The sequence below is a fragment of the Phacochoerus africanus genome, chromosome 11 (assembly GCF_016906955.1).
Source record: "Phacochoerus africanus isolate WHEZ1 chromosome 11, ROS_Pafr_v1, whole genome shotgun sequence".
Classification (NCBI taxonomy): Eukaryota; Metazoa; Chordata; class Mammalia; order Artiodactyla; family Suidae; genus Phacochoerus; species Phacochoerus africanus.
The window spans coordinates 83,982,457-83,998,349 of record NC_062554.1 but is presented as its reverse complement, the minus strand read 5'-3'; the positions used below and the strand labels follow the sequence as shown (position 1 = coordinate 83,998,349).

Below are 15,893 nucleotides of genomic sequence, written 5' to 3'. Positions count from 1 at the left end.
GCTGTTTTAAGCAAATACCTTTTTTCCGGATATATTTCAAATATAGTACTGAGGTTTGTTTCTGATGTATTAAAAGTAGACAGTGAGAGGAAAAGTCAAGAATGAATCACAAGTTTTGACTTGAACAAACGAAAAACTGGAGATGCCATTCCTAAAATGAAGAGAACTGGGGGGAGCAGGGGGCGGGGGTGTGATGTGGAGGAGGAAATCAAATACAGGGGATTAGGCACATGGAGTTTCAGATGCATTGTAGCCAAGTAGAGGTTTGACAAGGCAGCTGGATAGCTGTATTAAGTTGGTTTTCACCCTCAGCCAGGAAACAGTTTGCAGAGAGAGGAGTTCTTTATTTTTGTCTAGGGATCGTAAATTCTCTAACCAAAACAAAAAATACATTTTGTGCTGTCTCTGAATTTCCTAAAATATTTAAAAGTGCTAATAAAACTTTAATTTTTTCTTCCTTATCTTATTGTAATTAATTAAGGTTAGCCTAAGTGCCATTTGGAAAATTAGTATAGCCTGAATATAACTGATAATTATCATGACCATTAATTTACTTCTTATTTTGACTCAAGCACTTTTCTAAGTACTTTATTATAGTTCTTGCCAAACTCATACTTTATTTCCAATGAACTGAACATGTAACAGAGCCTTAGAAATGCTGAATAATTTGACTGTGATTACATGGCAAATAATTTCAAATAATTCCAAACCCTACATTTTTACAGAACATTTAAAATCATACTATAGTTTGGAAGCGTAAATCATTTCTCTCTTCCATAACATATTTTTCCCTAAAAATCAAAAAGAAGCAATAATGGTTCTAGAAGCATTTTTCTTTAAAAATAAAATGTTTCTCTTAAGCAATCTACTCAAGCACACATAGTTACTTCACCAAGAAAATATTTTTCTGGTATTTTTTTTCTTTACCATCCCAAAGCAGCTACTGCTGAATTCCACATACCCACATAGTGCTCTCTTGCTCCCCACTCCTACATTTTGGAGTTCAATGGGCTTCCCATCCTATAGCTGATAACCAGTACCATCCCCATATTCCTAAACATTCTGACACTTTTTATTCAAGTTTTTGATTACTCATAAATACCATTCCACTAAACTGTTGCTCTGGAGCGTTGCAACTGTTGCTCTTGGCTATTCCAGGTGCCATCCGAGGCATGTGGAAAGTTATTAAGGAGGCATTAGAAGTTGGCCATGGAAGGCAGGAGTGATTTAGATGATGGTATGGAGCTAAGATATTGGATGTGAGCAGTGACTGCATTTGATGGCTTTTGTTTAGTCTTTATACCTTTGGACTGATGCCACTTAGTTGTAGGTGTGTATATTAGTTGATAATGACTTGGAATTACCTCTAGTTATTTCAGGACAAAGAAAAAAGGAGAGTGTTTGATCACTGTTTTAGCCAATATAAAACAACCTTTGGTATTCTCGTTAAGCTGAAACATAAATATCACCAATGAATAGGGAAATCATCCATTGGCTGTGCATCAAACTCCTTGCTTTTACTGATCGACTCTCAGTCTGAAGGAGTAATCATCTATGCCTAACAGGAGCTATGTAACTTCAGTGTAGATCTCTCCCTTATGATTGGAGCTCAAACATGGTCTACCATTGTCACACTTTGGGGTTAAGTAGGCCTGTTTTGAATTTCAGAGGCATCATTTATTTCTGTGTGATAATGGAAAAATTACTTAATCCTTGATCTCACTTTGTTTTTTCACATATGAAGCATATATAATGATACCTATTTTGCAAATATGTTGGGAATATAATAAGAATTAACATGTTTGAAGCATATAGCATGGAAGATATAAAAAAAGTTACTCAATAGACAGTATCATTAAATTGTCACATAAACAAAATGCATAATTAATTTATAATTATGACATAGAAATAAGTGGTTTTTGTTACTAACTCAAAAAAGGACCTTTGACATCTAGGTAGGAACATATAGATTTCATCAAATACAAGTGTAAGTGATGCATGCAATCTCTTTCATATATGTGTTTGCCCTCATAAACACATTCTCCTTTAAATATCATCTGTATTAAAGACATCTTTGGATTTGAAACCACAAAGAATTGGTAATATTAAAAATAACCATTGGAATGTGGTATTTATTCATAAAAGTGTGATTTCTCCATACATGGCAGCACAGGGTTTCAAAGAATTATGAGAGTCAAAACTTTAAGGGAGAATTATCACAAAAAAACACTGTAAGCAAAATATCAGTGTAGCATTGTCTACTTTATTCTCCATGTGTCCAGTGAGATAACTAAATGACATTAGGAAAACCAAAATATTTTCTGCATATTCAGCCTTCTTGAAAATGTCGGTAACAAATCATGTCATATAAAATAAAATTGAGGCCATACCTGTGGCAAAAGGAAGTTCCCAGTCTAGGGGTCAAATCGGAGCTACAGATGCCGGTCTACACCACAGCCATAGCAACATGGGATTCCAGCCACATCTGTGACCTACACCACAGCTCACGGAAACCCTTGACTCATCATCCTAAGGGGCCATTGGTCTGTGTTTGTTTGACAGGCATTATCACAGGTCACACTCCTTCTGAGGGTTTGCTTCCTTATCCTGACCTTGACCTCCATTGGATTTCTTCTGGATCAAAAGTAAGAAGTAAAATTATTTTATTTTGTACAACTTTACAATGTAATTCTAAGGATACATGTAAAATTTTGATGTTCAGAAAATAATTGTTATTAAAAAAATAAAGTTGTGGAGTTCCCATCGTGGCGCAGCGGAAAGGAATCTTACTAGGAACCATGAGGTTGCCGAATCAATCCCTGGCCTCGCCCAGTGGGTTAAGGATCTGGCGTTATCGTGAGCTATGGCATAGGTCACGGATGTGGCTCAGATCTGGTGTTACTGTGGCTGTGGTGTAGGCCAGCAGCTGTAGCTCTGATTAGACCCCTAGCCTGGGAACCTCCATATGCCACCTGTGTGGCCCTAAAAAGACAAAAAAAAAAAAAAGAAGAAAAGTAAACAGAAAGTTGAACAAGTTCCCAGGCAGTGCAATGGGTTAAGTCTGGTGTTGTCACTGCTATGGCATTCATTCAATCCCTGGCCCAGAAACTTCCACATACCCTGAGACCAACTGAACAGAAAAAAAATAAATACATGAAACTTAAAAATAAACAAAGTTGAAACTGCATATTCACACTTTCATTTCAAATGAGACAGAGCAGTGGTTTGTCTGATTTTAAGTCGAGGGTCAATTTTAAATTTAAGCCTTTAAATGAAATTTCAGTTTTTCAAGTATGTTAATAAAACCCCTAAAATATAATTATTAATTCAACAAATCATAGACTGTAACTATGAGTGCTTAATAACATTATAAGACATATTGAGTATTTTTCCTTTGCCATTAAATAGTCCATAATATATGCCCAAATGTATACACATTGGTCTCTTGACATCGGCAGGAGATTGATTACAGAACCCAGGCCCCCACCCCATATACCAAAATCCATAGATGCTCAAGTCTCTTTTATAAGATGGCATAGTATTTGCACAAAACATATGCATACCCTCCCATTAACTTTAAATCATCTCTAAATTACTTAAAATATTTAATACAATTTAAGTGCTATGTAAATAGTTGTAAATAGAACATAAACACTGTTAGACAGTTTCTGGCAGTGGTAAATTCAAGTTTTGGTTTTGAGGACTTTCTGGAATATTTTAAAAATATTTTTTCATCTGAGTTTGATTGAATCCCAGATGCAGCACCCATGGATGTTGAAGGCTAACTGTATATTTAGAGTTTATGTCCTTACCCTCACACAGAATAGTATTTAATTAATCTTGCTTTGAACACTTCTCTGGCCAGAAAATACATTCACTTGAATGATTTTAAATTGCCTTTGTGTCAGAAGGTATACCAAAGAATACCCATTTTTTATTGCTTAGTATTTATAAATCATGAGTATTCTAATATCAATATTTATGTACTTAATATGTACATGGAATATTATATTGTCTTATAACACTTTAAGGTAATAATTACTATAAAATCCGTTTTATAGGTTGTCAGATCAAAGCACAGTAAGAGAAAGATCAGAACACAAACCCAAGAAATATGAAAAAAAAAAAGCTCAGTCATTCTTGAAATCTCACCATTGTTGTAATATAATTGTTTTTCAAGTAGGTAACCGATAACCAAATTACTTTTAGGAAATTTTAAATACAAAAGTTCAGTAAAGATATATTTACTTTATATTGAATATTATGTCACTTTCCTAAGAAATGCTTAATATGCGTTCTGGAATATCATAGATTCTGTAATTTCACCAAAATCCAAGTCCAATGGTTAATGGAACTGTGTACAATATGCATTCTCTCTAAGCATTTAGAAAAGAATGATGCATTTGGCACATTTCACACACTCCTATGTAAACAATGTATAGAATTTTAAATGTATTTCCTTCAATAGTTTAAAAAATGTGTTTATTTTAGCATTAATTTTGTTTGGCTTTCCATCCCTACTTTTATACACTAGAAATAAAGTACATACTGAGCCATAAAAGGGGGAAATGAAAAACTGACTCGCAAGGTGATCTGAAATAATTACATGGATCCAAGCAATCAGGATTACATTTTAAAGGCCACAATAATGTTGGTTGCATACACTCACTAAAATTAGCAACTAGTCAATAACAGTAGTGTAATTTCTTTCTTTCTTTCTTTCCTTTCTTTCTTTATTCCTTCCTTCCTTCCTTCCTTCCCTCCTTCCTTCCTTCCTTCCTTCCTTCCTTTCTTTCTTTTAGCTTTTTAGGGCCACATCTGCGGCATATGGAAATTCCCAAGCTAGGGGTGGAATCAGACCTACAGATGCCAGCCTGTGCCACAGTCACAGCAATATGGGATCTGAGTCACATCCTGCACCACAGCTCACAGCAATGACAAATCCCTGAGTGAGACCAGGGATTGAACTCACGTCCTCATGGATACTAGCTAGATTTGTTTCTGTTGCACCACAATGGGAACTCCCATGTAATTTCATTTTTTTTTTGTCTTTTTGCCTTTTCTAGGGTCTCTCCCACGGAATATGAAGGTTCCCAGGCTAGGGGTTGAATTAGAGCTGTAGCTACCAGCCTACGTCACAGCCACAGCAACTCAGGATCTGAGCTGCGTCTGTGACCTACACCATAGCTCACGGCAACACCGGATCCTTAACCCACTGAGCCAGGGATTGAATCCACAACCTCATCGCTCCTAGTTGGATTCGTTAACTACTGAGCCATGATGGGAACTCTGTAATTTCATTTTTTAGTGAAAATATTTTTTGTCCCCGTAGATGCAGATTTATGGACCAAATAAATAAGCTATTGATTTTTTAACACAATATATCCTATGATACATTAAATCATTCTTATTGTGTATATTTATATAAAACTCTCAACTGCCTCTGGCCTTGTTTAGGAACTCATTCTGAGATATAGGTATGTCATTCTAAACCAGTACAAAAGAAGCCATGAGAGAATAAAATGATATTCTAAAACTACTGCAAAAAAATTAATACTAAACTATAATTCTATATTCAGCAAAATGTAAGTAAAAACTATTTATACAAACTTCTACAGCAAGCTTAGCATTTGATAGTGAAACGTTGAAAATATTCCCTTTGAAATTGAGAACCATCTAGATATGCTTATTGTTTAACAGTACTCTGGAAACTGTCAGTGGAGGAAGAAAAAGGAAGAAAAGGCATAAAGATTTTCAAGAAATTGATAAATTAATCAGAATATTTATATTGATTAAAAGTATAGTCAGTAAACTAGAAAATCTGAAGAATCTATACAGAAATTATTTAAATTAATGGATGAATTTAAGAAAAATTTTCAAGAAATGGGTCACTACATTTTTATATGATGGCAAATATAAAATCATATGCAACTGGGAGTTCTCGTCATGGCTCAGCAGTAATGAACCCAGCTAGTATCCATGAGGATGTGGGTTCCATCCCTGGCCTCAGTCAGCAGATTAAGGATCCAACATTGCCGTGAGCCATGGTGTAGATTGCAAAGGCAGCTTGGATCCCACATTGCTGTGGTTGTGGTGTAGGCTGGCAGCTGTAGCTCCAATTTGACCCCTAGCCTAGGAACTTCCATATGCCACAGGTGCCGCACTAAAAAAGCAAAAAACAAACAAACAAACAAAAACTATATGCAATAGCATCAAATAATCAGAGTTCCCTTTGTGATTAAGTAAGTGGTAACAAACTCAACTATTATCCATGAAGATGCAGGTTCAAACCCTGGCATCATTCAGTGGGTTAAGAATACAACATTGCTGTGAGCTGTGGTATAGTTCACAGATGTGGTTTGGATCTCACATTGCTGTGACTGTGGTGTAGTCTGGCAGCTGCAGCTACAATTTTACCCCTAGCCTGGGAACTTTCATATGCTACACATTGGCCCTAACTGCAAAAAAAGAAAAAAAAATCAAATACCAAGAAAAACCAATCCTAAAAAAAAAATGAGTACAAGATCTCTAAAACACACTATAAAACTATAGAAGTATTATGAAAAATAAATAATTTTAAAAATGGAAAGATAACTATATTCATAGATTGTATATATATATTCAATATTATAAAGATTATAATCACAGTACTTGATTTACATATTCAGTGCATTTGAATTAAAATTGTAAAAGTTTTCTCCTTTTTTCATTTCTTTAAACATTTTTTGTTGTTTCAAATATTGCTTGTTATTTTTATTAGAGTATAGTTGATTTACAGTATTGTGTCAACTTCTGCTGTGTAACATGACACAGTCATACATACACACACTCTTTATCTTATACTATTTTCCATCATGTTATATCCCAAGATATTAGATATAGTTCCTTGAGCTGTACAGTAGGACATCATTGCTTATCCAATCTAAATGTAATAGTTTGTGTCTACCAACCCCAAACTCCCTATCCATCCCTCTTCCTCCCTCCTCCACCTTGGCAACCGCAAGTCTGAGTCTGTCTCTGTTTTGTAGGTAGGTTCATTTGTTCCAAATTTTATATTCCACATGTAAGTGATATCATATGATATTTATTTTTCTCTTTCTGAGTTATTTCACTTAGTATGAGAATCACTAGTTACACCCATGTTGCTGCATGTGGCATTATTTTGTTCTTTTTATGGCTGAGTAGTATTCCATTGTATATATGTACCACATCTTCTTAATCCATATGTCCACTGATGGTTATTTAGGTTGCTTCCATGTCTTGGCTATTGTGAATAGTGCCTCAATGAACATATATAGCATGTTTTTTGTTTGTTTGTTTGTTTTTTTGCTTTTTAGTGCTGCACATGTAGCATATGGAAGTTCCCTGGCTAGGGGTCAAATTGGAGCTATTGCTGTCAGCCTACACCACAGCAATGATGAGCAAGGCCAAGGATTGAACCCACATCCTCATGGTTAAACTAGTCAGGTTCTTTACTGCTGAGCTACAATGGGAATTCCATAGCATGTATCTTTTTGATATTTAGAGACAAATGACAGTGAAGATACGACAATCCACAATCTATGGGACACAGCAAAAGCAGTTCTGAGAGGAAAGTTTATAGCAATACAATCTTATCTCAGGAAATAAGGAAAATCTCAAGTAAACAACCAAACCTTACATCTAAGAGATCTAGAGAAGGAAGAACAGACAAAGCCCAAAATTAGTAGAAGAAATCATAAAGATCAGAGCATAGGTAAATGAAATAGAGACAAAGAAAACGATAGAGATGATCAATGAAACAAAAGTTGGTTCTTTGAAAAGATCAGCAAAATTGATAAAGCTTTAGCCAGACTCATCAAGAGAAAAAGGGAGAGTGTTCTAAATATTTTTAAATTGATGGATGGTTGATGTACAATATTAAATAAGCTTAGGAGTTTACATTGTGGTTCAGTGGGTTAAGAATCTGATTAATATTCATGAGGATATGGGTTTAATCTCTGATGTTGCTCAATGGGTTAAGAATCTGGCATTGCTGAGAGCTGTGGCATAGGTCACAGACATGGCTCGGATCTGGCATAGGCCTGATCTTGCAGCTTCTATTTGACTTCTAGCCTGGGAGCTTCCATATTCCATAGGTGTGGGCCTTAAAAGAAAAAAGAAAAAAAAAAGTTATTAGTGTATAGTACAGTAATTCACAATTTCAAAAGCTTATACTTCATTTATAGGTATTATAAAATATTGGCTATATTCCCTGTGTTGTACAACATATCCTTGTAACTTATTTTATACATAATAGTTTATACCTCTTAAAGCCTTATTCTTTGTGGAATTTGACAGATTCTTTCTAAAATACATGTGTATGAAATGCACAGGCCCAGTAATAGCCAACACAATCCTGAGATTAAAAAGTATGACAGGAGCTGCACTACCAGCTATCAAGATTTACTATAAAGCTACAGTAATTAGACATGTTTTATTAGTACAAAGATTAGAACAGAGAACCTAGAAACAGACCTATGCATGTATAGAAACTTGATTTGTAACAAAGGTATTCCTGCAGAGCTAAGGGAAAAGGATGTCTTTTCAATAAATGGTCCTGGACAAATTGGATTTCCACATAGGAATAAGAAAAATAAACTTGACAAATATTTCATACCATAAAAAATTAATAATTCTGGGTTCGGGGGGACTGTAGATTTAAAAGTGAGAGGAGAGCCAATACAGATTCCAGCAGATAGCATGGTAACATATCTCTATAACTTTGGAGTAGGTAAAAAGCTTAAATGGTCTACAGAAATCCCTACTCATATAGATATAATTGATTATAATAATATTATGAAAGGCAGTTATTCAAAAATTAACTCTAAATAAGGCAATACAGAATAAAATTTTCAGGTTGGAAGTGCTATTTACAAATTTTTATAGGCAATAAAGTCCTTATATCACAAATAGCCAAAATTAAAAGAATTGTCAATACCAGTTGTTTGAATGCTTACACCCTGAAGAAGACAATTTCTACTGTGATACTTGATTTGAAAATCTATTTGAGAATTTTACTAAATTTGGACACATGTACATAACCTATAACCCAACCATTTATTCCCAGTTACATACTAACCAATATAACCCAAACCATGTGAAAGAATGTTCAGAAAACATTGTTCATGATACACAAATGCTGCCAATAATCAGAATGTTCTTCAGGAGCTGAATGGATACATGGATGTTGGTCTCTTTACACAATGGAATACTATGCAAGAGTGAAGAATGAATTGATGCTACATGCAGCATTTTAGATGTATCTCACTAGCAACACTGATTGAAGGATGATAAATACAAAAAAAATAAACACAGTATAATTCCATTTCATAAAAGTTAAAAACATAAAGAATAGTTTTTAGGAATTTGTTCTAATGCAGTAAAAATATAAATAAAAAAGGCCAAGAAAGGGTATGATAACCATAAATAATAAACTACCAGATTGTAATTCTTAAAAGTATTGAGTAGGTGAGATGTCTTTGGGGGTGATGATACTGAGTGGTGGTTATTTGGTTGTTTATTTGTTGAAAATCTTTGAACTGTGTATATCTATTTTGTGTTCTCTCTGTTTGCTTTATTTCACAATATAAGGAGTTAAGAAATGAACTATACACAGATTTAATGAAAATAAACAGAAATTTTATTATATGTTTAATCATTGAAAATCACACAGATATCAATCTAAATATCAGTTTAAAAGACAGTTTCCAGTAATGATCGATTATTTTACCAGGGAAAAAATTCTTATTTTTTTCATATACACAAAAATCACATTACTTGGATGCAAATAAATCATTAGCTGGTACACTGTTGTAATTGAGTTTAAATTACTCATAAAGATGTGTTGTCTTTTTTTGTACAAAAATGTTGTAATCTTCAATTTTATAGAAATGTGTCATAATTGATGGCAGAAGATTTATTTAAGCTTGATAAATACAGTATCTTAATTTTTTCACCTTTTTCTTTACTCTGTATTCTAAATTAGCTAAGTAAAATATAGCTTTATGTTAATGGGATTAATTCAATAATATTTTATTGAATATTCACCTATAAAATATTATGTATTTTATGAAAATATTTAGTTATACAATAAATGTTGGTTGACTATAAGTTTATTTTAATCTGATAAAGTAGCTGTTCATTACAGTTAGTATAAGGCAATTAATAAATACCTGTGTGTGACCATCACCTCTTTTAAGTACATATACATATTTTATGTATGCTAGAGTTTGAATTTCAAGAATACTATACATAAAGAAAATATTCATCACAAAATAATTAACAAGGATCTGCATTTATACTCTCTGTCATGTAAGGATTAATTATACATCATGTTCCTTATATTTCATAATTCAAGGGCTCATTGTTTTAGAGTAATTAAATCATTCCTCCTAAGCGATCGTTTATTAAATGCATAAAGTATGGAAGTATTAGGTGAGTGAGGGGAGTCAAGTCTTTAAACTGTAGAAACTTGGTTTTCTCATATTTTATTTCTTAGTTGAAAATGTTTCTTCCGAATTCATCAATATGCAAACGAATCAATATATTGATAAAGATGAGATTTCTTTAAAAAAGTGCATTGTGTCTTAGTTCCTTCTAAAATGTTAAAATGCTATATGTTTCCTTAAAATTAAAATAACATGTGTTTCAATGTATTAATTATAACAGACAATAAAGAGCATATTTAAAGCTAATGCATGTAAATGACATTTTATTTCAGACCTAAGGCAGCTGTTCTGGAAACTTTCCGATGCTTGCTGTTCCTAATGCTGTGTAGATTTGGTCATCTCAAACCTTTCATCCCTTCTTTGTCATTTACTTTTGAGGTAAGACATTTGCTTTAAGTAGCTATAGCTGGGTTATATGTCTGCTGCATATTTCATTCATTCATTCAGCAATGTTTCTTTCTACTTGTGGGAAATTTTTACCCATTTACTTACTTACCAGTACTTAATTTGCTGTGTCACCCTGAGCTAGTTAATATTGTTGAGTCTCAGTTTTTTGGTCCCTAAATTTAGGTTGATACTATGAAGTCTTGGACAAATTGCATTGCATGATATTTATAAAGAAATTAAACCACATAGTTGTTTGTTGACAAGTGGTAGAAGTGAGTTTACAAAAAGTTCTTGGCAGTGACTCTGCCATTTGAAAATTTTCTTTTTAGGTTGTTAAAGTGAAAATTGTGATTAAGATGTTTTTTCAGTTGCCTGTAATAGTTAATAATTCCATAAAAATAAGACCATTAAAGTTATTGAGATTTTTCTACACCTGAAAAATATGTTTAGTTTGACCCTCTGTCAGGATTAAAAGTTATCTTCCAAGAACTACATTGAACTTTTGGATACATATTTATGACTTCAAATCTTAGATAACTGTGAAAAAATATTATTCCTATCATTAATGTTTTAATGGACCAGTTTTATTCTTTTTTTTCTTTTCTTTTTTAGGGCTGCACCGCAGCATGTGTAGGTACCTGGGCTAGGGGTCAAATCAGAGCTGTAGCTGCCAGTATACACCACAGCCACAGCAACTCAGGATCTGAGGTGCATCTACAACCTACACCACAGCTCACAGCAAAATTGGCCCCTTAACCCACTGAGCGAGGCCAGAACCAAACCCACATCCTCATGGATACTAGTCTGGTTCGTTACTGTTAAGCCACGACAGGAACTCCTGTTCTTTTAAATTGTTATATTGTTTAACTTTGGTGCTGAGCAACCTGACAGTATCCCTGGAATGTGCCTTGCATAACTTTATTTAACCATGAAACATAGGAGTTCCTGTTGTGGTGCAGTGGAAACAAATCCGACTAGGAACCATGAGGTTGTGGGTTCAATCCCTGGCCTCACTCAGTGGGTTAAGGATCCGGCATTGCCGTGAGCTATGGTGTAGGTCGCAGATGTGGCTCAGATCTGGTGTTGCTGTGGCTGTGGTGTAGGCCGGTGGCTACATCTCTGATTATACCTCTAGCCTGGGAACCTCCATATGCCACGAGTGTGGCCCCAAAAAGCCAAAAAAAAAAATGAAACATAAATGCTAACATTCTCCCCAGCATTAATAGAAAAACTGAAATAGATGCTTTCATAATTGAGTGATGATTATAAGTTGGGTCAGAGTCTTTGGAAGGTAGTGATATCTATCTATTAAAAATACTCATGCCTTGCTATCCGGCATTTCAATCCTAGGAATTAATGCTATGCAAATGATATGTTCACATGTGTATGAATTAATGTATGTGAAAAATCAGTCCTTGGTAATGGTATGACTGAAAACAACCTAATGATTATTAATATAAAACTACTTAAAAATTATGGTTCAGTCGTAAAGCAAAATATGCATTTATAAACGGAAATGGGAACATCTTTAGTACCAATATGGAGCATTTATTAAAAAAAAAATACATATATGGGTGTTCCCGTTGTGGCTTGGGATTAAGAACCCAGCTCGTATCCATGAGGGTGTATTTTGATCCCTGGCCTCGCTCAGTGGTTTGACGGATCCGGCGATGCCATGAACTTCTGTGTAGGTTGCAGATGCAGCTAGGATCTGGCATTGTGGTGGCTGTGGCATAGGCCAGCACCTGTAGCTCCAATTTGACCCCCTAGCCTTAGAACTTGTGTATGCTGCAAGAGTGGACCTAAAAAAAATGAAAAAATATACATTTGTATTTTAGCTTGCTTATTTGTATATGTATATATTAAATGGATTGAGAGAGGATAAAAAATAGTACAGGAGAGTCTGAAATATGTCAAGTATGCTACCATACAAGGTATGTATGTATAAAAATGTGGAAGGGGGTTATATGCATTTAATGTATAAATGTTTTATGTGTATGTAAATATATCTGGAAATATAAACGAAAACCTAACATATAGTTGCCTGTGGGATAGTGAATTGTGTGGCTAGAAGAAAGGAATAGGAGAACGATTCTTTATTAAACTAATTTTTTTGTATCTTCAAATTTCTGAACCATGTAAATATATTTCCTATTTTTTAAAAATTTAAATTGAAATGAAGCATTAAATCTTAGACTCATGATATTGGACATCATCTAATATAATATATACTACATTTAAATAGGCATTATATAAAGTTTATATGCGTAGATACACTTTATTTCTTGAGATTACAACCTAAAAGCAAAATAAAGAAGCATAAATTATACATATATAATGAAGTTTAGAAAGGTACAAACCAAAAAAAAGCCCCTTAAAATGACATTCTCATATTCTACGTGAGTAAAGATATTTTAATTGTAGGGATGAAAGAAAGTAATTCCATTTAATGAACCTACTCTTGGGTTTGTTGTGGTAGTTTACCTTAAATGTCCCAGAAGCAAAGAGAGAATGTAGATTCTTTCAGTTGTCCATGGTGTTAACATATGAAAATGTATGACTATAAAAGCATTGCATTTGGAGTTTTTGATGATGGGCTAGTGAAGGGCATGGAAGTGTGTTCAACTTTTGAGTATGATGAGCTCTAGAGTGGAAATGCTGTCTGTTTATTTGGTCAGTAGGTAAAAGTGAATGTTAAGGCTTATACTTTGAAGGCACGTTGTCTGAATTTGATCCCTGGCTCAGGAACTTACTAGCCATGTGTCCTTGGGCAGTTACTTGATAACCTAAATATTCTTGGCCTTAACTTCTTCATCTGTAAAAGGATAAAGTAACAATGTTTATCAAATAGGGTTTTGAGAATTAAACAATATAATCTATATAAGACATTTACTACTGTGCTTAACACATAAGACATGCTTAATAAACATTAGGTGTTATTATTGTTTCATATGAACTTAAGGACTATTTGCGATAATTCTTTGGCTTGCCACGAGATCCAAAAGTCAAGTTTGAGAATAACTGACGTGGAGATTGGGAAGGAGCAACAATGTTAAGCTTAAAGTTATGGTTATGAATTCCTAGCCTGACACTTACTTTATTGGACATTGGACTCTGTGTCTCAGGTCGTTCACCTGTAAAATAGGTTTAATGAAAGCTAATACGCATGGAGCTCATACCATGTTCGAGAAGACTTACCGCATCGTTCCATTTAGTCCTCATATCAGACTCATGGGGTAGTAACTATTATTATTTTTATAACTGAAGATTAAGTAACAGGTTAAAGGACTTGTTTGAATTCTCATAGGCAATATGCCAGGAAGTCAGGATACAACTCAGGCAGTCTCACACCATAGCACTGATCACTTAGCAACACTTTTTCCATGTATTGATAAAAGTACTCATTTATCTCAAGGGTTCTAGGTGAAATTTCAAATGCAGTACAGCAAAAGCACACTCTGAAAAATGTGAAGAGTTACAATAAAAAGGTCTTATCGATTTAACTGCAAAGTGTTCTGAAAAGGGTAATAGTTTGAATAATTTATCTCTGAATTATCTTTAGTTGATTCAAGGTAGGGAGGACCATGGCAAAATCTTTCAAGATATTTACCTTGTCTTTCCAGAAAGGCACTCATGTGGACAGTTCTTTAAGAGAAGATACTGCCTGTGGTTTGCCACTAAAATATTTCCTTAAAATAGTGTAATAATGATATCTGCTCCATGTGGCTTGGTGGAAACATTAAATAACACAAATGAAGACTATAGAAAGTACTTGATACATATTAGTTATTATTCAAATTACTATCATTACTATTATCATTATTAAAATATTATTATTATTAACCGTTGAGTTTCCAAGGTTAAACCTGAACAAATCTTCCTTGACCAGAGGTCAATAACTGTATGGTAGAAACTAGGCAGGTTTTTATTATCAACATTTCTACCTGTGAAGCTGCCTTTTTTTTTTTTTTTTTGTCTTTTTAGGGCCACACCCACAGCCTGTGGAGGTTCCCAAGCTAGGGATGGAATTGGAGTTGCAGTCGCCTATGCCAAAGCCACAGCAACGTGGGATCTGAGCCATGTCTGAAATCTACACCATAGCTCATGGCAAAGTCAGATCCTTAAACCACTGAGCGTGGCCAGGGATTGAACCTGTGTCCTCATGGATGCTAGCTAGTCAGGTGTGTTAACTGCTGAGCCATGACAGGAACTCTATCTTTTTAAAGTTGAAATATTTTAAAATCAAAACCAGTTGCCAATTCTTACTTTGTAATTGTAAACTTAAAATTTGTTTTCCTCACATTTTTATTTCTTAGAACTTTATGTAAATCTTTGCCATTTATCATAGTTTTTCAAAAAACTGTTCCTTACATCCCACAAGCTATATAGCAACCTAATGAATGGCTTCAGAGACTCCATTCAATATGAATTTAAGACCGACTGACTGGGAATGATTATCCTAAAGGACACAGTATTCCCATCATTTTTCTTGAAACTATCATTAGAAGCAGTGACATTGAAGTAGTTAATACTCTTTTTTTATAATCCAGTGTTGTGTATATTGACAATATCAGCCTGTGACCCTTCTGTAGCTAGAAGGCTGGTTGGAGGTTGTCTGTTATATTGCTTTAAGTCAAATTCCATAGGTGTGCAACGAAAACAGTCCTCCTCTAAACAAGCATACTGCTGGCCACACTTTCAGCTAAAAACACATACTCACAAGCACACACAGACGAGAAAGTTCACCTTAAATTGTTTTTCACTTAGTTTATAAAAGATCTTAGGTAGTTACAATTCTGAGTTCAAAATACAAAGTATAATTTGAATTTAATCGTGTGATTTCCACATGGAAGTTTTATTCCTTTTAGCTTGTATCCACAAGAACATTTTTTAAGGGTGTGGTGCTCTTGCTCTTTATAGATAAAATTTACTAATATGCAAATGCACAGTTGTCTATTGTCGGGAACCTGTTTCTACAATCTTTTCTTAGCCTCTGTTTCTATTTTCTATGCTAAAAATCCCATCTTGTCCTGCTTT

At 34.2% G+C, this 15,893-nt stretch overlaps 1 protein-coding gene across 1 annotated transcript in view; it reads left to right on the top strand.

The window, feature by feature from the left end:
- Positions 1-14,096, top strand: part of AGMO (alkylglycerol monooxygenase) — a 196,456-nt gene extending 182,360 nt beyond the window's left edge. The window contains exons 11-13 of the mRNA XM_047754393.1: positions 2,563-2,645; positions 10,742-10,847; positions 13,941-14,096. Coding sequence (XP_047610349.1) covers positions 2,563-2,645; positions 10,742-10,847; positions 13,941-14,096 — 345 coding nt within the window. The remainder of the gene's footprint in view (positions 1-2,562; positions 2,646-10,741; positions 10,848-13,940) is intronic.
- The last annotated feature ends 1,797 nt before the right edge of the window (positions 14,097-15,893 follow it).